This window comes from Lichenostomus cassidix, chromosome 8 (genome assembly GCF_008360975.1).
Source record: "Lichenostomus cassidix isolate B80296 chromosome 8, HeHo_3.0, whole genome shotgun sequence".
Classification (NCBI taxonomy): Eukaryota; Metazoa; Chordata; class Aves; order Passeriformes; family Meliphagidae; genus Lichenostomus; species Lichenostomus cassidix.
Genome location: NC_139489.1, coordinates 20,655,073 through 20,678,024, shown reverse-complemented (window position 1 = coordinate 20,678,024; position 22,952 = coordinate 20,655,073). Strand labels below are relative to the sequence as shown.

Here is a 22,952-nt window from a genome sequence, read left to right as displayed (position 1 = left end):
CCTGGGATAATTTATATATTATTTAAGAAGAGATATGCTTCTATTCCAATATGAATAGTAGTGAAAATGATTTCAGCAATCAAATGATAACTCACTAGCAACAAACCCAACATAAACTTACTTCAGATCATGTTGAAGAACAGCATCATCAATACTTGAAGCCCAAAATTTTTAATGAACTAAAAACCACTTTAAAAAGCATTCAAATAAGGTTGTAAAGTAGGTTTTCCTAAAAGAGGTTTTACTACCTCTCATTGTTTTTCTCTACATAAATAAATACAAAGTTTTTGCTCTGTTTAAAAAAAGGCATAAAAACACTTTCAAGTTACAGAAGCATTACTAGATCATAATGCAGTAGAGGTGAAGCAAAAATTCAAAAAAATTAAATTATTTCTTATAAACTTAGGTAGTAATAGACTAATATTAAAGCAAAAATAATTATATTTTGAAGTTTGACAGCCTCTAAAGAAATGTATTTTTCTTTGGTGAAATATAGGGTACTCATCCTCATACAAACATATCATTTACTTTCACCCCCACACACTCACTAATAACATTAGCAACAAATTTTAGCTTTTTGGGGTATGTTGCAATAGGAAAGAGTTCCTCTTAATTTAATATTAACATTTTATACCCATTCTATCCTACCAGACGAAAGCTCTGGAGTTTCTGTGAGTTCTGGAATCCCATTCCCTTTCCAAGCAAATTCAGCCTGACCTGTTTCAACCTGTCCTCCTCGAGCCTCAGTACTTTCATTACAAATAGTTCGAGACTGCAGTGATGGCTGTCCTTGTTCAAGTTCAAAATTCATAACAAGGGAATCAACCAGAGAGTCCAATTCATCCAAGTTCATAAAAGGCACATGGATAGGGTTGTTTGCAGATGACAAGGCAAATAAACGGAAGTAGTTGTTAAAATATCCAGCTATGACAGAAATATTTTCTGCAAAGCTCCTGAGAGGGCTTGTGCTTCTGTACAACCCTGTGAAAAACAGAAACAAGAAGAATCAAATCCAGCATTTCGCAAAGAGGCTCCAAATTACCCTCTCTCTTGCTTTGTGAGTCTCCTGTAGCCCATAGGTTACAGGTGGTAACTCAGCTAAATACCTTGGAACATGGAAGAAACAATTTGACACACTTCAGTTAGGCATTGCTCCAATTCCAAATACTTCACAGCAATCTTAGTGCTTTTCTTTATTTCTCGATATAGAGATTCTTCTTCTGGTAACTGAGATCCTGTTTCTTTCTGTATTAATAAAGAGCAATTTAAAGAGAAGCAAATACATGGCAGTATATTACCTACTAAGCAGTCCTATTATGGTTTCAGTCACATAGGTCAAGCCAATGCTGAAACACAAAACCAAATCAATGTCATGTCACATAAGATAGCACCGAAAAGAAGTGTGAATTGTTGACAGGGTCAGAAAAAGAATAAAAAAGCAAATTAAATGAAAATCCAGAAAATGCTTGGCTCTTAGATCAAATCCTCTATCCTGGCTTTTAATTCAAAATACCAGTAACTATGCTCATAATCTATGGCAGTAGTTATAAAACAATTACACTAGCATTACTGAACTTTCAGCTTATAATACAGCAGGTAGTTAGGCTGCTCATGAAAAGCACAAAAAGGAAGATACAAGCACCTCCAGAAATTTTCTTTTAAGTAAAATGAAAATAAAAGAGCAGTGAGTGGAAGTGCAGTGGCAAGGAAAGTTAGCGTTCCAATCACAGGAATGCTGTTGTGACAGGATGTGTTACCATGCATTAGTAAATACATAGTATGTACATTTATGTGTATGTATATACATTCCTCTTCTTAGATAAATGCATCCTTAGACTTTCAATACAAGACTCAAAGCACATATTTTGTGAAACATTTCTCTTACCTTTCTACAGTAAGACATGTTATTTTCAAGGAATCTGGCTAGTGCCACCACAGTGTCCTTTATTCGACTCTGAATCTACAAAGAAACTTTTAATTATATTGTACACTTCATTCAAGTCAAAGTACATTAAAAGGGTAAGAACAAACATTAATTACATCTGCCAGGTTTTAAACCCCTCACATTGGGATGATCAAATGAACATATCTAAGTATTCACTAAAGAAAGGTTGTCCTGTAATTTCTAAGTGGCAGGAGTAGCTCTGTTTCCGTTCCAACTTCACATTATTTGCACCAGAGACAAGCATGTATAGAAATCTTCCAGATCCCTAAGAATCTGCTGCAAGTGAACAGCATTATTTGGAAAGCAGAGTGTTCAATTCCCTTTGCTGGAAACAAAGTATTTGGGAGTTAAGCAAGCACATTAATAAGTATTTTGGATGGTTTCACTACTATCTGTAGGATTAAGAATGACAACAATGAAAACCAGAGTAGGAAGAAATGTTAGCTTTCCTTGAGAGGAAAAAATTATCACTCCTCTCAAGCTGATTTGAACCTTTTATACTAGGTCATGTGTTACAGGTTTTTGAATAGTAACAAATTCTTCAAAAATAAGTATTTTACATATCCCAACTTAAGAATTTTTTTTTCCACTGGCCACAGTTCTGCAAATTTCTTAACTCTAGAAAAATAACCAATACAAAAACACCAGGTAGTAGATAGGATTGCTCAGACACAGGCAAACTATCACAGCTTTGGCCTTGCATGATGTCCTCTGAATAAATATTTTGTACAGACAAGCGGCAGAACCAGCCTGTATATCCCAACAGTAAAGGAAGCTGGTATGCTATGTGCAGCTAGTACCTTGCTGAAGAAAATTCCAATCTTTCCCAAGAATTTTCTTTCAATTCAGCCAGGCTCTATGTCAAAAGGGCTTACCCCCTAAGAAAGAGTCTTATTTCCAAGGAGTACCCTAACTTGCCTACTAGAATTTTCAAACGGTCACAGAAATATTTTTAACTGTGGTGCTTATTGCTTATACTTTATTCTCTATTTTGTCTAACTGCCCATAGTATGTTCTTCACAATTTAAAATACAAGCACAAAAACTAAAACATGATCAAGTGTCTCCAAGACATAGTAGTAGTTTTTAATCGTAACTTCATCTCACCTCATTTTGTGGACATTGTTTCACAAGTTCTTTCTGTACCATTCTTGCTTTCTCCTGTACAGCATCAATGAGACATGCCAGTCCCAAGCCTACTCCATCATAAATGGCAAGCACAAATTCCTTTAAAAAAAAAGGTTCAAAACACAAAGATTAAAGAAACTGGCATGGTCTTGAATTAAAACAGATTTTCTTTATTAGTCTAGAAATAATGTTGAGCAAATAATTCAGTACAGGTCTATTCAGTCACATGTCTTCCTTGGAACACAGGAGCTTAGTTCAGATTTTCATCTATTTTCACCATAAATATGAAGTATTAGACAAACTATAAATATCCTTAATTCAGTTGATGAAGTTCTTACACGGAACAACTGGTTTCTGAGTACAATTACTGATAATAAGTGTGACCTCAACACTAAAATTACTATTCATAATCAGTATTTCTAAGAAACATTTTTTTTCACCTGTAGACTAGAGGGAGGAATGTTGTTCTCTTCGGGAAATGAAATATCAGTTGTTGTGACTACTGCCAAGTGTCCTATGTATTTCATTGTTTGTTTTACTGTTTGGTTTACTTTGCTCCATGCTTCTGTTACCATCGAGGATATATCTGAAGAACACCCCTGGGAAATAAAGGTACATTATTCACTGATACCAGAAAGCACCTCTGGCCAAAGAACATACACTGTCTATAGAACAAGAGTTAGTAGTACACAGCACAATACTCAGGCATTTCCAGCTTTACATCTTTCTACTTCCAATAGTTTATCTATCACAGCTAAAAAAAATCATGCCTTGCAACCACAGAACAGAACAACAATACTGTTACACTACATAGTTAAAAAAAGCTTCACAAGGCTGTAGCATGAACAAAACTAATATTCACTGGCCATTGGTTTATAAGTTTCTAAACAGCAGCACTTCACAGTCTAAACTATTATTTGCTCAGGTCATTGCATGTTTTATTTTACCATTTTATGAGTAAGAACCAATGCTACTGTCAGAGCCTAGGCACAGGAAGGTCTGCATTACTGTCCACTAGCACATGGAAGTACCAGCTTAGCCAGAAAAAAAAAAAAGGAACCTTGGCCATTTATCTTCCTTATACTGCATTAATGCAGAGAAGTTCTCTATACATAGATTAATTTTTTTAATATGCTTTACCTGCAACAGCAACTGTAAATAACCTCCCAAGTTCTTTATTTCCTGTTTTATTTCTTCATCAACTTTTATAGATCCAGGACACTTTTGGACATTATTAAGCCAGAGTTTACTTATAACCACAATCTGGTCAAAAGCAGAGATAATTCTGATGCTGTTGGACTGAGCAGCACGATCAAGAGAGAAAACTACAAGAGAAAGAGACCTATCAGACACAACTCCTTTGCAAATGAATGTAGGAACATTAATTCTTGTGACTGACAAACACATGAATGCTTGTGCACGTGAAAGACAAGTCATTAGTAGTGTTTAAACCACTATGAAAATGAGACTTACAGTTTTCCTGACATTCTTCATCTTGCTGTTCATAGGCTTTTGAAATGGCAGATGCTCCAGAAAAAATCATAAACAAATTAGTTAGGAGACTATCTGCTATGCTTTTTCCTCCTTCGTGAGTCTGTTCCAGTAAATCTAAGGCTGAACTTATAGATTCCTTGCAAATTCCAGGAAGAAACAATTCAGAAAAGCTTGGGCATATGCTGGAATTGTTGTGTGAACCTGTATGAGATAAAATCAAAACATACATGCAAGAAATTCTTCATAGGAGTCAGCAGTCAGCATACTTTTGTATTGACTTTTATATATATATATATATATATATATACACACACACTCACCTGACCAAGACAGTAATACAGAAAAAATGTGTACAATGTTTTCAATAGTTAAATTCAGATAGTACAAAGAAATTCCAAAGAGAAATTCTTTAACATGAATACATTTGTTTCAACAATCAAATCTACAGAGAAATAGAAAATAAAGTCCAGCCAATCTAAAATAACAGAATGCATACAAATATTTGGAAGACTAAAGCATCCTATATTTCAGGAAAAAAACGTTTGTAAAACCTGGCCAAAAGCTTGGGGAAACCTCAGTAAATGAATGACTAGCAACAACTCAAGCAAATGCAGTCTCTGTATCACTATATCAGGATTCATCCTCTTTCTCCAGTTAACCCACATAGTTAAGCAGAGTAATGTTTTACATAAATTTCTTAAGTTAGGTTCATAAAGTGCTGGTCACAAAGTTTTTGCCCTAAGAAAGGGCAATCAAAAACACAAAACCCCTTACTGTTAAACAGCTTGATGTTATAAATTTCAAGGTATCATAAACAGGACATTTTTAACTTTGCTTTCCAACCCTCAGTTTTTAAACAACTATTAGAAGCACCTATGGTTTATGCATGTATTAGGTTCAAATTGTCAGTATGAAATGAAAGGTGTTCTGCCATATAGCAAGTACCTGATATATAGGAAGTCTGTTTATTCTGAATAGATTGCAATTTTATCTCAGACAAACATCCAGATATTCTCTTGTTCTTCATGAAGCTTCTACTTCTGAGAAAGGATGATAAAATAAAAACATGAAAAACCTTGAAAAGAATCTCTCCTCATCAAGCATTTCCATTATGAGCTACAGCTTGAACAAGTGGGCAAGTCAGTTATAAATATTGTTACAAAGCCAAAAATTCAAATACAAGGTCCCAGACCATCTGCAATTTACTCCTTAAAAGCAATACTTTCACATTATAGAAGTGGGAAGAAAACTTTAAAAACTACACATTTCACTTTGCACTGATGATTCATAGATACATGCTTTGGAAAACTCTACACACATAACTTTTGTTCCTATTTTTTGTCCATGAGGAAATCCAAGAGAATAAGTGAACACAAGAGAAGACTCAGCAGATGACACAGTGTATGAGAGTGGAACAAAAGCCTACTTAGATAATGACAATTTTTTGCTTTGTTTTAAGTGTAGAAGAGTAGATACAAACTACTTTTACCTTCTTCTGGAAAGCAAGGAAACTGTCTGAAAGGAGCTGTCTGAAAGGTCAGGTTCCCACTCATCAGCAGGATAATAAAACACATCAACAACAGCATTATTTCTATCACTACTCTGAAAAAATAAAGGAAACACAAGGAAAGAAGAGGGTTAAACAGAAAGAAGGTGATAAAGTAGTCAATGTATGGATAAATAAAAATTATAACAAGAACTCATGCAATACCTTTAGAAAACTACGTTTTCATTTAGAACATAGAACAATTGAACAACCAAAAGAACCGCAAAGCAGCCCTTGTTTTACTGCTTCTTACTCTCTGAGCACAAAATTACCTGAATAAAGTAATTTGTTTCTATTGTACTCTTTTTGTTTGATGGACAAGTGCATGTTTTTAGTAAAAAGTAGTCGTGTCTTGGTGTCTAAGATGACATAAAACCCAAAAAACCAGCAAGGTTTTCTTCCTGTATGCATTATCAAAATCTTATCTTTGACAAAACATTACTGATTATTAGTGGTTGTTCTTCAACTGTTACTGACCTCATAGAGTTCTTTCATTGCTGCTAGTTTACATTCAAATTTCTCTAGGCTCCAAAAAGTTGTTATTCCCAGTTTGATGTTACGAACCTGCACCTGAATACAAGACACTGTTCCTGTTTTATCATCAATTTTGTCATGCCTAAGAATTGGAGAAAGTTAAAAAAAAGACGACAAAAATCAAGACAAAACACATATTTATATTGCAAAAATAAACAAGGTACTTGTAGGTATGATTACACAGAGACTAAAAACGTGACACCAACACAAAAATTTGAGACATCAGGTATCTCACAGTTATCGTGCTTTAGTACCACTTTAACATGTGAACTAAAGCAGAACAGACATGGGCATCAGAAGATTCAGCTCCAAAGCACACTCAATTCAAACTTAATTATCTATAGCATATCTTTAAAGTTTTGATCTAAAATTCAAATTAGAAATCCACATTTTAAAGTTACACAGCTCAACTACACACTGAATTTTCCAAACTAGTGTCAGTTAATTTATCACATTCAGTTGCACAAGATGTTGAAAGAAACACCAACAGCTCACTGCATATCCAGAATCCACTGCAATTATATTCATGTGTAAATATTATATATCCATTAATATGCATATGCACATTATAATTAACTTAGATACTCACCTGCAGAAAACAGTGTTTTTCCCTAATTCCTTACTAATGGTGTTAGCCTCTTTAATCATCACAGACAGCTTCAGAGACTTCCAGTTAAGTGGAACTTACAAAGAATATAGAACATAATGATTAAGCGAACCAAACAATGTGACGCAATGACTTCAGGCTTAAAAAAAAATAAGAGACAGGAAAACACCCACAACCCAAAAGCACAAATGCAATTTAGCCAACAGTAGTTCCAAGAATTCCCAACACATTGGGAAAAAATTACCCTCCCAGGCAAGATAACCCTTTTAAATAGTTGGATAAAGGGTATTTCAGAAAGAGGCATAAGACCAGACACTATCTTATTATTAATACAAGATAGGAAACTGAACAAAATGAATTCTGTTACTCCAGTTTTCCCAATGAGTTAATGCCTGACCAGTGGAGCCAGAGAGGGAAGGACTTTTAAGTAATTGGGAAAAATACAGGCTACATGTACATCCACCTAACCACCCTGAATGTGATTAAACAGAGCTTTTAACACAGTCCAATACATACAACTTATTAATACAAATGCCTGTAAGAACCAGAAGGCTGCTCTTGCTCAGGATCACTAGAGAAGTGTTAGTGGAACAGGAAAAAGTTCCTGTAACTCAAGAAAAAGAGAAGCCAGCATTGCCTTTGCAACATTAGGCATACACATACTCATCATTAGTTTATTCCCACTTCCATGATTCTTCTGAAGGGTCTGTATTTCATCAGCAATCTTCTGCTTCTCAGCTTCCAGAGCTTCCAGTATCTTTGCATGACGAATAGTATGATCTTCTAGAGCCTAAAGGGGCAAATAAAGGGACAGTGTTCAATATCAAATCTAAAACTCTTAATGCTGTTTATTGAAGCTAAATTTTTTTTGTTCCTGCCATTTTAAAGACTTGCAGAATTAAATTTATACTAGACATCAGCTTTATCAATATAAAATCAATCATTTTCAAACTGACAGTTTCCTGGGTTTGATTACATATTGCAATGCTCAAAACAAACACAGGAATTAAAAAGAAACCACTTTTAAAAAAACAACTTGTATTTGTTGCAGCAGTCATATGAACACCAGCCAAGACACAGTCATTACTTACATTAACACCTGGAGTAATAACTTTTGCCTGAGGCAACAGTCACTAAATATTGGTGCAGGAACAAAACCATCCACATTATTAAATAAAGCCAGCATTAATAATTATTAAGCCAATATTAATACATTACCATAGTCAGGGTGCAAACAAAACATCAGTTCTTCTGCATAATATCACAAAGAAGTACTTTAAAGCATTTCCTTGGCAATAACTGATTTTTAAAAAAACAAACAAACAAAAAGCCTCCCAAACAAAACACAGTTTATTGCCCAAAAAGGCTCTTTTTTTAATTACCTGCTTGGTAGCTAAAGTCTCCATTTCTAAACGCTTCTTATTGAATTGGAGTTCTAGCTCAAGGTTTTTCTTAGCCTTCTCCAGCTCCTGTATTTTTGTTGTGGCTTTTTGGTTATTCATTTCTTGGATTTGCTTCTTACGAGATTCTTCTCTCTGACACCAAAAAGGAGAGGTGAGAGGAGGCATACTGCTTCTACAGCATTTCTGAGCCATGCCTCAGGCAGATATTTAATACATTTAAAAGTTGCAGCATCTGTGGCCTTCACAGCCCAATGTGAGCAATGAAAGGTTATATCCCGGCTCACAAGCATCACATTAGGTCTTCTACAGAATGTGTAAGAAATAAGATACATTATCATCATTATTGTTTTACCATGAGCTACTATTCTATGCCAACTTATGCATGTTGCAAATGTATTGAAAAAACCAACTACAAAGTACCACACAAGCTTGGAAAGAAAAAAAAAACTGTACCAATGAACCCAGTACAGTAATTTTAAAGTCTTGTGCAGGAAGGTTAATTCTGCAGGTATTTTTCTTTGCTTACAAGTTACAATCCCTGGAATAACGATGAAGAGGATACCTTCTTTACAACTTCTTGTTTTACTAAGGCTGACTTTTTTTTTTAAGAATGAGGTTTTGCATTCTAAGATACCACTATAATATGCAAGAAAAAATAAAAACAAACCAAAAACACACAAACAAACCAACCCCAACCAAGCACCAAATGCAGATACCACATACTACAGTTTCTGGTTACTTTGATATGTTTTATGTAACGATGCAATGGCAACTTACCACTTCTGCTTCCAGGGATTTTATTTTGCTTTCATAAGCTTCTTTTTGTGAGGTCAGTTCTTGTTGAACCATCTCTTTAGCTATTTGGACACTTTGCATCATTTCTTCCTTGGCTTTGAGTCGTGCCTCTTCAATTTCTGATTCAAGCCTAGGAGTATCATACATTTAGATTGAGCTGTTTATTTCTTATTAACTACATAGAAATTATAATTTTTTTTTCTGTCATGAGGGTTGAAGTATTTTTTTAACAGAACAACTTTCATATTTTACTTGTCTTTGATTTCATGGAGAAAAATGCAAACTCTTAGAATGTAAATATGGAAGACATTGCAGAATTTTAAAGTCCACTCAATTTTCATTTTTATTACATCATTTTCACAAAATTAAAGACTGCAATGGAAACTCCTTAAATCACATTAAGACGCAAAATTAAGTTTTAAATCAATGAGTCTTGTGGTTTAATAACTCCTCATAATGAAGCAAGTACAAATAACTCTCCACTGTCTCTCAAATTCTCCATCATCACAGAAGACTAAGGTTATTACTCTGGGTTCTTCTCATTTTCCTAAGGTATTTACTTCGCAGGCTTTAAATCTCTCCAAAACATCAAAAGTCAATTTGAGAGTCATCATATGCTTGGAGAGAAACATAATTAAAGAGCCTACTCTGAGAACCCCTGGAGCTCAGTGTTTCTTTAACAGTGGTCTACATTCTTGGTAACTGGATTAACTTGTGATGATTGAATCTTAGAGGTATACATTGATTTCAGCTAAGTCAGTGAGTTCCATTATTTATGTTTTCCAACTTTCCCCTCTTGTGAAACAATTAATAATCTTCAGTTATTTCTAAAACTAGTTGCATGGTTGAATTAGCAACTGAGCTTATTTTCAGAACAAGAATAATGAGTACTTACTGTGTTCGCTGTGCAATAAGTAGCTCATTCTTTGCAAATTCAAAATCTTTTGGACCATCATGCAAACATGTAGTCCCACAAGAAGGTGTTTTAACTTTCTGAACCTCTGCTGGATGATTAAACCTGAAATAATGGTCTCCCCCAAGTATCACTCGATCACCCTATTGGGAGGGAAAAAATTCTGCTAAAACTTTTAGATTTATAAGCAAATTTTCAGTGCATACAACATGTAGGTGAAGCGAGAAATCAAAGAGGATAGGACAAATGTTTATGGTTACAGAGCATTCTAAGAAAACCGGCAGTCTGAAGTCAAAATATTAACAAAGCAAAGAAACCCACACATGCACAAATTACTATTACCAAATCAATTACTTACATGATGCAGAACTGTTGGGTCCAAAATGCATTTCCCATTTACGTATGTCTTGGCTTCTTTAAGTGGAATAATACTTACTTTGCCAACAGTATTTTTAATAACACTGAAAACAAGAAACATTTGCGGTATCAGTAGCTGACGATAATTGCAAATGATGTTTCTTAATAGATTAAAATTCATGCTTTAGACAGTGTTCTGTTATTTTTCTGTGTACTGTCTTCATACTATTTAGGTACAACACACATAATTAACGAATGACAACCTATATTTTGGTAGAGAACCTATATTCATATTAAAGAATCCACTGCTAGAAAATCACTACAGTACCCTGCCATCTGAGCATTTCTTTGATAATGTGTCTTTCGCATTTTTAGTAACTCATTAGTTACATTTCTTACAGCATTTTTTTGGGGATCAATTGCATGGAATGCACTTTAAGCAATATTTCTGCAGTGCAGCCAAATTGCTGTCTATTTTTATTAAAGTAAGAAGTGTCAAGGCTTTCCATTTTTCCACTGAACTTAATGTAACACTTATCTATCACACAGCATCATTTGATCAGGTCTTATTCATGCAGAAATGCTGCACAAGAAAACCTTACTACATGAAATAAATTAACAAAGAAATTAAACTACCTCAGTTAACAGATTTCTAGAGGGAACAGAGGGTACTTGCCTTAACCATTGAGCAGTACAAAGAATATCCCTACACAGTATTTTCTTGGCTAGAATACCATGGTTTTTTACTGCCAGAAGGAAGAGTGACTCCTAAAGAAACAGAATGGCAAAAAGAAACTTAAAGTATAAAAAGAGCATTACAAACCAATGGTCATCAGCAATCAGCACTCCAGAAAGCTGGATATCATGTTTTGAATTAGGTGTACACCTTCCAACTGTAGTTTCTCCTTCTTTGATCATATATAACAGCACCTCAGAAAGCTGAGGATCTTCATTGAGATTGACAAGGTTTGGTAAATGATTGTCCATTTTGAATGCAATTCCAGCTTTCTAGATAAAAAAGAGCTCTGCATTAAAAAACTATTTACTTTATGCATTCAAATATCTACATCCAATTTTTCTAACAAGTCAGAGCAATCTATTAAAAGAAGAGCATTAAGGAAACCAAATCTTACAGCTGCTCTCATTCTTCTGCAAGGCTTGCTGAGGTTTTATTTTCTCTACTATGTCCTATAGAAAGAAAATGTACCTGCAATTCTTTTATATCTTCCAATTTCCTTTTTTCTGCTTGTTCAAGTTTTTCTTTCCAGGCCCTTAATATATCAAGGAGAAAATAAAATATTAGGAGAAAAATCACAGCATACAAGTTTTATCATTTCCATTTTATATTAGGACATTAATGACTGTCTGACCTTTGCATTTCTGCCATGTTCCTCTCCTGCTGGTGCAATTCTACCCTCAGAGACGTTATTTCCTGCAAATAACGCCTGTATTTTTCACGATCAGTGTTCAGAGCACTTTTCTGAGCTGCCTTCAGTTTTTCAATTTCAGCTTTCAATTCTACATTAGACAAACCAGACATACAGCACACACAAAAAAAATGAAGACAAAATACACTTCAGTACAATAGTACAAAAATCATTCTGGTATTTAATTAAAAACAAAACACCTTTCTCTATTCCAGGTTCTCAAATGCAGCCCAAGATATTACCTAAATTTTGCAGGAAAAAAAATTCCCAAAAACCAGTAATATTAAAAGGAAGACATACCAGGATGTATTAGTCTACTTGACCAGCCAACACTACATAATATTAGTAGTAAGAACTCTTGTAAGAAATAAGCTAAACACACATGGAAATGAAGACCCTGAAAGACTACAGATGCCAATCTCACCTCTGATTAGCTTGACATTTACATCTTCATTTACTTTAGCAACGTTGATAATTGAACAAGCCTGTTTCGCATAGCGGAGGGTGCTGAGTGTCTCTTCCGTGCTACTGGCAGCTGGGCTCACTGTGGCAATCATGGTCGTTTGGGAATTCCCACCAAGACTTTCCTTTAACAGCCTTCATTGGACAGGAGAATACCAGTCAATCCTTGGCTTTCACACTGACAGAAAAATTCAAAACTTCACAACTGGAACAGGTAAATATGAAATACCTGGGGTCTGGGTACTTATTTGAGAGGGACTATTAGCTACTTAAAACACAAACCAAGCTCCTGTTGGTCTTTATCTGATCCAACAGGCTAATTTCTTCCCTCCATAGGTCATTTGAAAGACAGCAAGAGAATGGGAAGTGATGCCTCATGAATAGATGGGAAAACCACAACCTCAGAAAGCCTCTATTTCTATAGAAAAAAATCTGAAATGTACATACCAAGTAAGGACAGACTCCCGGTAAGGAATGAAAGTTTTCTTTCCGTTTTGAGATTGCTTAGAGAGTGCAGAAATAACCCTTCCAAGGGTTAACAGTGATTTATTGATACTCACACCTTCCTATACAAAGCAAAAATAAAAATATTTCTAATACAGTTGCAGCTTCTTGTCTGATGTTATCAGTTGTACTATTGATTAATTATGTTTGTTCAATGTATGGTACAGCTGTACCATATTAAAATGTCACCAGTTATTTAAAAGAACAGTACGATGGAAGAGCAGTCTAAAAGGTCTTCATTTGGAAAGAAAAAAAGACCCTGCCATTAAAGTAAGTAGTGTTAAGAACCATCACACTTATGAAGGCAGCTTGAAATAAAGTCTCTTATCAGAAAATCTATTTAACTAGATGCCCCCCAAAAGGGGCAAGCCTCAGCTCCATGTGATATTTGATTCATGATTTGCAACGTCAAACAGTTTTTCCCTCACTCCTCCTGCAAGATCATTAGACCTGCATAGCATGGGGAGTGCTGTTCTAAGCAAGATCTGCCAACATTGCACAGTCCAAACAGCTTCTTCAAGCCACCCACCCTCACTAGCAAAGTGTGATGTAATACTCATAAGCATAAGTGCTATATACATCCCTTTATAGCTACAGTTCCTGCCAAAAAGTCCCATTAAGTAAGCATGCTTTGGAGTTTAAGGGCATCTTAGGAGTCAATTCTTTTCCACAGCTTTCCACTCTCGATTTACCTTCAGTCTTTCTCCAGTGGTCTGAGCTTTTGTACAGCACTCACTGCCAGCTAGATCAATTAGATTTATGTGACTGGTCAGCCTACGATCACACTGTTCTTCATTCACAAATTCTGCCTGGAAAGAAAGGGAGATTCTGGCATTCAAATGAAAATGAAAAGTCTGAGGACAAGCACAAATCTGACAAGCTGTTCACATTAAATACATAAAAATTTGATCCCTCAATTTAATTTTTGACAGGATACCCTCACATGCAGCCCTTGAAGGAGACTAAGCTCAGACTTACAACCATAGTATCAGCTGGTTGTGGCTGAATAACTGCATAAGCATAAACTGCAAACACAACAGATAACCAGACTAGGGGCTGGGTCTGAAGTTTGTTGACTGCAGTCAATCCAATTGCAGTTATCCAATAAATATGCAAATCAGTTAGCTGTTACTGACTTAGACCAATGAAGATCAGTTAAGGAGTCAGTGGAAAAGGCTCAAGACCACTTATGATAGAGAAAAAACAATCATCTAGTGGTGAGAATGGCAAGGGAAAGAAGAAAGGAAAGAGAACAGGAAACTGGGACAAAAAATTAAACCAATCAAGAACAAAAAAAACCCCAAACCAACAAGTTATTTCTCAATGGAGAAAACTGACAGTCGGTAGACTCCTGAGAAGCTCTACCTATGTAATGTCTGCAGGCTCATGTCACTAAGTTAGGTTTTGTCTTTTAAGCATCTGTAAATCAGATGAGGAGTTGTAGTCCCTATATCCTGGAGACACTTGGGAAAGAGGTATCATGAAGCAAGAAAACATTTATTCAGTGAAGTGTGTTGAAACTAAGCAGAAATTGCATCTCCTACCATTGCCCCAGTTTGTTGCCTGCAGGAACTCAGCACAGCCCTGCACCTCACACAGCCTAACCTTCTTACAAGATAAGATGTGTTGGCAGCAGTGTGAAATTCAATCTGGCCTCAATTAGTTTTCCTGTTACATCTCAAAACTCACACTGAGAAGCTTGGAACTACTCCTAGATCTGTCAGCCTAGACATATTTATACTGCTGCTATAAATATACTTAGCACAAAGACATCAGAATCTACTCAAAGCATGTAAAATAAAACAAGTTTTGCTGTGTAGAAAGCCATGTTAGAATGCCCTGTGCTTTACTCAAAAGATTTTCCAGTATATTCTCACAACTTGCTAGGTAGCACACAAAAGAACTTCTTACTACCAGATTTGAACAGATATAAAAAATGCCCCCAGCAATACCTTGGTTTGTGTCATGACAAGGGTGAAGACAGAATGAGATCTAGAGCTCTTATCATTCATTACTGTAGCAGCTGTTGCTCTCTGCTTATTTCCTAGTTCAAGCCAACTCTGTAGGACACAAAAGTCAGGATGTGAAACCAAACCCTACTTTGGTTGGATAACTAAAGATTTAAATGTTTGCAAATACAGTTATTAACACAAATTATGACTGTAGGAGAGGAATTAAAAATTAAATTTAAGAGATAACCTTGTGAACAGTGACACTCAGCTATATGAATCTACTCAGCTCTATTGTACAAGACTAGTCTTCATTATCCTCTTACAAAATCAGCTGAAATATCATAGACTACTGAACAGTCTGCTAAGCATTTGCTTCCCACCCACTAAATTTATTTTCCAGCAGTGAGCAGAAAAGGAGCAAGCAGACATGTTTGTACTCCCTTTTAGTAACCAAATAACTCTTACCTGAATATCAGTGTAAGAACGGACAACATTCCTAAAGTGGGGGGAAAGAAAAGTTTGTTTTCAGACAGTTGTCTTTATAGATTTCCCTGCTGCCTGAGCTCTGAAACATTTTCCCATTTACAAAGAGAACACAAATACACAATGAAAGCTCCAGTTGTCTTGAGACTTCCACATACTTATTTCACTAAGGCAATAAAGAAAATATATCAAGCTAGTCATGGGTATGCATTGTTGTAAAACTACATAACACTGGGATCTTGCTTAATTTACTGCTGAGTACACAAGCTTTCATAGAGCCTCAAGATAACAATTATCAGAGTCATTCAGGATTATACCATGCATCTATTAAAGTAAGTACAGTCAAGACTTACACTGTCAAGCCTTCCACATATGGTCCTAACACTGGATGTTCTCTTACACGAAGCTGGCGAGAATATTTTCAAAATAAAAATTATTAGGTTTGCATTAGTTAGATATAGCACTCAGGAATATCTTAAAAGAAAAAAAATATTCCGCAACAAGAATCGATTATGTTTCCAAATTAAGTAGCTTACCCCAAAACCACTGACAAAACTCAGAGTGAAAGCACTCCTGCTTTAGACAAGACTGTATAGTCTTAACTCCTTTATAACTAAGTCCCAAGCTTTGGTTAAAGAACTTATTTCAACAGCAAGTTGAATATTGCATACACTTCCCCACATACACAAGACAAATTTCTTTAATTTATAGTTTTACATATTCTAATACACAAACAGTAAAAACTAGCTAAACTAGTTTAACTAGTGATCCTTAACTAGTTAATCAGGCCAGTCTTGTTTCTTTTCCCCTTCCTCCAGCTCCCTGAGAGACAACCAGGCAACAAAAAAAACTCCATCTAAATTAACTCAAGTTATATTGTACAGAAGATTCTTATTATAATCTGAAGATTTAGATACATAATATCCTAGGAGACTTTTTATAAAGGCTGATAAGATCATCTTCATTTTGCAGATACAGAGAGGTTTTAACCATTTTGAGAGATTCTACTGAATCATTTTGTTTTGTTCTATTTCAGCATTGCTTAGCACTTCTCCAGTGGCAGGCATTTTGCTTTAAGTCACGTGATGATATTTTTGTTTTTTACCTGAATCCCATTATTCACAACTAAGGTTCTTAGATAAAAAACAATGACCACTTGTCATTTGTGCATTTTTGTTTCAGAATAAATGCCAATACTTGGATATTATGCATATACTTGATTCTGTAAGCAACTTACTTGTTGTTTCTTCTGTCCATTTTCAGCTTTAAAGACAAGCAAATCATGAATTTTCTCATTGTATACTTCAAAGAAGCTCATTTCAAGATGATACAAAACCTAATAAAATTAATAATAGTTATTAACATAGTCCACAAAACAAATTCATCACCCTTTGTTTCAAAAATTAACTTAGACTGCCAGATCATGATATTCAATGTTACAAACATTTGTACTGAAGGGACTTTCCAATAGAAATTATATCATAAAACATTTTGGGTTGGAAGGGACCCTTAAAGGTCATCTACTCTAACCCCCCTGCTAAGACCAAGAATACAATTTACTGGTATTCCATCCACAGACATTCCCAGATAGAAGCCACAAAGCACTAAAAAAAAAGTAGATATATCCACTTCAGAGGGTTTGGCTTCAGATTTTTAGTACACAAAACCAAAGTTTTGTTTGCACCTGCACTCATCTCTTTACCTTAGGGATTGTGCTTCTACAGCACAGTATTTGACACAGGCAAGGCAGGGATTGATTTTGTCAACATCCTGACATGGAACAGAATTAGCTAATGGGAAGGTAAACCTTCATTCTACCTACAGCAGTTTGAAAAAACAAACCAAAAAACAAAAAAACCCAAACAAAAAACCCCACACCACGTAACAAAACTTTCACGAAAATACATCTTTTTTCCTCTGAAGGCATTGGGGTCTTTTTTCTTTTCCAAGTAAAATGGAACTTTAAGACACAAGGAAGATTGCAGCAAAACCCCTAAAACACTGAAGTCAGAAATACAAGACTCAAGACAATTCACCGCAACAAAATCACTACTCACAATGCATAAGCAAAGGAATAATGAAAGCTCTGCATTTTTTAGAAGTTATACTCCATAGCTGAATTCAGCAATAAAAAATATTCTCAAATTCCTCAGTGTCTATCAAATCTACTGTAGGATCAGGATATAACATGCTCACAGGTATTAGGATTCTAAGTCTAGAATTCAAAGCAGTAAACTAGTAGAGGAATTTGGTATAATTAAAAATGGAAAAGTTTGTCTGAATAAGCTTAACTGAATTTTAAGGTCTACTGAACAGCAAGTCAGTCATTACAGACATAAACAACCACACAAAAAAAATACAAAGAAAGTGGAGATTGTCATTTTTTTGTTTCAGCTAGAATACTAGAATTGGAATTTTATTGCAGGGTATTTTGCTTTGATACATTATGTTTAACAATAAATTCATATATTTGAGCCTTATTTTACTGCCTCCACTGAAAGTATGGAGACCACTGGGATTTTGTTTTACCTTTCCTTATATAAATCTTATACTTTAAGACATGAAATATAGAGGAAAGGATCCTAGTCTAGTGATGCAACAAAAATATCATGACCATATTTCTCTCTCACATGACTGCCATTAAGGAAGAAAACCATGTTGATTTTGACTGTTTAGAGAACCCCATGAATCAGGGCTACCAAGAGAAATAAGATTTGAATCTGCAAAAGAACATGAACACTAACAAATGGATCAGCACTGAGGTATTGGTTTCCTTATATTCCAATACAAGGTCAATGGCATAAGCATATCACCTGTTCCTTGTCCATTTGTGCTATTTGATTGAAAAGATCTTCACAAAGTCTTGGAATTATTCCTTGGTCTTCATTGAATCCCATCATCCTGTGATTACAAAAACCTGGTCGTTTAGTTCAGTAACTCTCCAGAGGTAGTTTTGATGTTAACTTTACAGCTCTAAAGTTGGCATGCTATATGCTTCCAAGTCATACAATAATAAGCAAAAGTTATAAAACTCATGGAACTAATTTTAATAGGTGCGTGCTTGGAAACCAAACAGCTCACCAGGCATTCTATTTCAAAATATAAGTAAGGTATACACAAATGGCCATAAACCCTAAAAATGTTACCTGTTTGGGATTATTTTGTGCAAAGATTTGATTTCAAATAAGCAGTGCCACAAACATATGGATTTATTTATAGTTCTGAAGCATCAGGACTATAATTAGAATGATCTCTTAAATGATAATTCAAAAAAAACTCCAAAAAACCACGCTATACTTTACTATGTCACTTCATGCACAAAATGACAAAACAGTTGTGAAAAACAGCACTGGGAGAGTCTGAGAATCTCTCAGTATTAATGGTTATCCTTCACCAAAATCTCTGAATACGGTGTTTATTTTCTTCATTAAAAGTAGAAAGAAGTCAGGGTCAGAGACAGAAAAATACTCCAGAGTATTAATTGCTATAAATATTGATTTAACTATTTTCAAAATAGACAATAATGTTTCGACCCAATTCAATCACTCTGAAATTCAATACAATCTCTTTCATGACTTAACATCACACAACAATTGGGTACAGAATTTTAACAATTATTATAAGCAACTTACGTGTACGATTTTCCAGAGCCAGTCTGCCCATAAGCAAAAAGACAAGCATTGTATCCCTCAAAAGCTCTTTCAAGGAGTGGCACTCCCAAAGTTTTATAAATCATTGCCTGGCTTGCAAAATCAGGGTGACCCTTGTCAAAAGACCAGAAGGAGAAGTCATAACTGAAGCTGTAAACTTGGTTTGTGGATGGGTTTCGTACAACTGTCTCTGAACCACTCATGGAGATGACAGGGAATGAGTCTTCAGTTTTCTCTCTGAATGGAAAGGGTGAGAAAATAAAAAAATAGAAGCAACATGCTTTAAGTTAGTAATTTCAATCTACTGCCTAATGGAAAATAAAAAGATCAGCAACCATTGCTAAAAATACCTGTTTGATTAACATACAAAGTATTAAAGCTCAAGACTTCTGCTAATAAATTTGTAAAAAATAGACCCAAGCACATAAAGTCAATTCAGTTTCTTAATTAAATCTTTATCTTGGTGTTGCATGAAGTATCAGCTAATTTCCAAGTACATATTATATCCTTACCAGGTCAATAGTTAAATAACTCAAAAAGCACAAAGCAGAAATCAACATACACTGTTAGCACCAGAAATAAGTCCAGGATACAGACCTGTTACTGAAGGGCCGCACACGCACAGCTACAATCACTTTGCTGTTTTTCACTTTGAAAACATCTTCCCCAGTACTGCTGCTCTCAGTGAAAGTTTCTGTGTTCACTTTTGTTTCTGAACTTGTACTCACAGGAAGAGAGCTGGACACACCAGGGAGATTTTTGGCTAAAATTTGCCGATGAGGTGTTCGTTCATTTGAGGCTGGCTTGAGAGATGGTTGATCCTGAGAAGTGCTGTTCTTTGGGGTAAGTGCAAATCTTTCTGTTAAAGCTTTTGCTGGTGTCCTTGGTCTTTCCAAGCTGCTATGTTTTATCATCAAGTGCTGGACCCTTTGTTTTCCAGCTGGCATATTTACATTCCCTTTTTCATTCAGTTGTGCTCCTGATAGCCTATTAGTACATTTTGAGGTAACTACCCGTTCTGATTTGGGAACTTCATTTTGAAACTTTCTGTCACCACCAACTAAACCAAAGGAATCCTTGCTGTTCAGGTTATGCTGCAACTTGGTACTTGACTGACTCTCAGTTAACTTCAAGTTTGGTTTAACACAGTCTCTACCCTCAATATTCTGTGGAAGTGTAATCTTGTCATTTCCACATGCATCAAAGTCATCATTTTCTTTTCTAGGCACAATATTCTGATTAATTTTAGTCCTCTCTGTGGAGCCAGTCCTCACACGCCTCTGTAGAGTAAGTCTTTTCTCGGTTTGTAGCTCTTCTGTGCCCTGTGTTGTGTCACTACTGGACACGGATTTTTTGCTTGCTCCAGTTCTCCTCTGGAGTGTTAATCTGCCTTCAAGTTTAAAAGTAGTCGACACATCACTCACTTTTCCACAAGCTGAAATCACATAGGTCCTATTTACTTCCTGAATCCTATTCTGAGAACATGAAGGCAGACAATCCTTTTCTCCCAACACCTGTGACTTCAGCTGCTGCCCGGGTGCTTTGCTGCTGCCCAGGGTATTGTGCGAGGAGGAAGCTTTCTGCGAAGTGGCCACGCATCGTGTCCCAGCAGGGCTTCTGGCAGGGACTGTGTAAATAGGCATCTTGTCTTCCAGCACATTAAAACCCAAATGTTAACAAGTGCAGCACCTTTCCTGAAGGATTATTTCTAGTTGTTGCTTCGTGAGGAATCTGGGGAGACAAAGCAAACATTTTTTTATGATGTTTATGTGCAGTGTGAGTTATGTTTTGCCGTATGGGGAGCTCCTTACATATACTGCAGTATAAGTTCTCAAACATTAAGAACAATCAGCATCCTGTTTCACCTCCAGTATTTAAAAAAAAAAAAGTAATTCTTTTATATTTGAATGACCACTCCTAACAACAACAGGTTATTTGATTTTGTTTATTTAGTTCTATGATTTGTTTCCAAAAAAAAACCAAGCATCACAAAGAAACACCAGAAACACCAAAAAAGAACAATATAACTATTTAGCAGCAAAGATGACCATGGATATTTCTTCCAAATGATCTACCATGATTTCCAAAGTAAGGAAATTCCAGACTGTGCCTCCATTCCCTGACAGCTATTTACACTTTCAGTGTTACACAGCTAACAGACTCCAATACAACAAAAAGTTAACCTTGAATAGGAAGTCTGTGAACATGGAAAGCAGATTTTTTTCAGGATTTTGATATGCAATATATAACCCATTATCAGAACAGGACAGTTAATAATGATGACTATTAATAATACCTTTGAATGTTATAGTTCACTCTAGTACAGAGATGCATTGCAAAATAAAAGATACCTAGCCTAGGGAAAACTGTAAAATATGTTCCCCATCCCTTCCACATATCAGTATTTCTAAAGATCTCTATATATAATCTGTATAGGAAAGTATGTTTTCCCTCTTGCATCTGCATCATAGTTACTGGGTTGTAGCAGTTTTGATATCGGTACCCACTGCAGACTTGCCAGCTGCAATTAATTCACTGTTATAAGTCAACAAGAAGTCACCTGCCTTTAATCCTTCAAAAGCTGCAATATCATTAACAGCCATACATGGTCGGGGAAAAAAAAAGAAAGCAAAATGAGAGCAAGTGATGTAGAAGAAACCATTTTGCCACTGCTCCAACAGAAGTTTCCTTCAATGCTACACTTCTAAGTTATAGCTTTCAAAGTACTCTCAGACTTTATGCAATTACATCCACTTACACGTCATGACTGCACAGTTTTCATAGCTCACAAATTATGAGGAAAATATCAACATTTCAGAGCAGTGTATTTGTTGCTCAATTTGAGACACGAAACTATGTTACATGAGTAGTGAAATACAAACTTTGTGGTTCCCTCTAGCAGTCAGTAAATAGAGAAACGGATGTAAGCTATAAATGGTCTCAGTGTTTTCTGAAAAGTCCATCCTTTCCCTGCAGCGTTAACCTAACTCCTGGAAGAAAGGAGTCATGGAAGAACTCCTGTTTCCTGGAAGTTTCCTGGAAGAAAGTTCTCCCTTCCTCTTACCACAGCTGTGCCTTGTGAATATTCACAAATATTCTCTGGGGAAAAGTGAAACTCACCACTAGAAGTTCCTTCGTTCTAAAATAATGAATGAGGTTCAGTTCTAGAGAACTGAACTCAGACCGAGCAATACACTCATTCGTCGTTTTTAAAGAATTACAACCACTAACTACAGACTAAACACAAGAGCTCAAGGCTGGGTGAAAGCGCAGGAGCAAACGGCAGCTCTGTTATCCCTCAGCAAAGCTCTCCTCCCTCCCCGGCCGGGCCCCGGCAGACCACGCAAGACTGGGGCTGTGTCCCGGGCCCACCCTCGGGGAGAGGCCGAGGAAGCAGTGGCAGCAGCACCTCCGGACCCGCCGCCCCACCCGGCCAGAGCCCCGCGGCTGCCCACACCGCGGTCCGGCCGGGCCGCCCTGCCCTCACCTGAGCGCGCCCCTCCTCAACCGCCGCCCGGCGCGCTCCGCTCGGCTCGGCTCGGCCCGCGGCCCCGCCCCCGCCCGTTTGAACGCGCCGGGCGCGCCCGATTGGCCCCGAGAGGCACCGCCCAGCCCGGCCCCGCGGCTCCGCCCCGCGCCGCTAGGGGGCGCCGCGGCGGGCCGGTTGTGAGGGCTGAGGCTGAGCGCGGGCAGCGGGCGCGGAGCGCTGCGGTTACACCCAGGGCAGTCACACCTCACTGCCCTGGAGAGCCG

At 36.5% G+C, this 22,952-nt stretch overlaps 1 protein-coding gene across 3 annotated transcripts; it reads right to left on the bottom strand.

The window, feature by feature from the left end:
• Nucleotides 1-325: 325 nt before the first annotated feature.
• KIF14 (kinesin family member 14) lies at nucleotides 326-22,758 on the bottom strand. 3 transcript variants are annotated; one of them, XM_085068271.1, is made up of 30 exons: nucleotides 22,687-22,758; nucleotides 19,797-20,930; nucleotides 19,182-19,436; nucleotides 18,363-18,450; nucleotides 16,787-16,885; nucleotides 15,903-15,955; nucleotides 15,532-15,562; nucleotides 15,067-15,174; nucleotides 13,807-13,923; nucleotides 13,058-13,176; nucleotides 12,573-12,745; nucleotides 12,092-12,239; nucleotides 11,929-11,992; nucleotides 11,545-11,729; nucleotides 10,723-10,825; nucleotides 10,347-10,507; nucleotides 9,434-9,581; nucleotides 8,636-8,788; nucleotides 7,917-8,043; nucleotides 7,236-7,329; nucleotides 6,590-6,728; nucleotides 6,056-6,168; nucleotides 5,512-5,606; nucleotides 4,546-4,767; nucleotides 4,213-4,397; nucleotides 3,513-3,671; nucleotides 3,052-3,171; nucleotides 1,886-1,960; nucleotides 1,107-1,245; nucleotides 326-981 (listed from the first exon to the last, which is right to left on the bottom strand). In XM_085068271.1, exons 2-30 carry the CDS (start codon nucleotides 20,840-20,842, stop codon nucleotides 629-631), a joined length of 4,872 nt encoding a protein of 1,623 aa, XP_084924397.1. In that variant the 5' UTR covers nucleotides 20,843-20,930; nucleotides 22,687-22,758; the 3' UTR covers nucleotides 326-628. The 3 variants fall into 3 exon arrangements, with proteins under 3 accessions (XP_084924397.1, XP_084924399.1, XP_084924398.1); XM_085068273.1 differs by having other exon boundaries at nucleotides 5,512-5,597; XM_085068272.1 differs by lacking the exon at nucleotides 22,687-22,758 and adding an exon at nucleotides 22,320-22,610.
• Between the last annotated feature and the right edge of the window lie 194 nt (nucleotides 22,759-22,952).

Coding starts and splice junctions, on each gene's coding strand:
- KIF14 (XM_085068271.1), bottom strand. CDS start 20,842: ATGCCTATTTACACAGTCCCTGCCAGAAGCCCTGCTGGGACACGATGC. Junction 7,330..7,916: donor TGGGAATAAACTAATGATGA/GTATGTGTATGC, acceptor ATTCTTTGTAAG/TTCCACTTAACTGGAAGTCT. Junction 982..1,106: donor TGTTTCTTCCATGTTCCAAG/GTATTTAGCTGA, acceptor TGTTTTTCACAG/GGTTGTACAGAAGCACAAGC.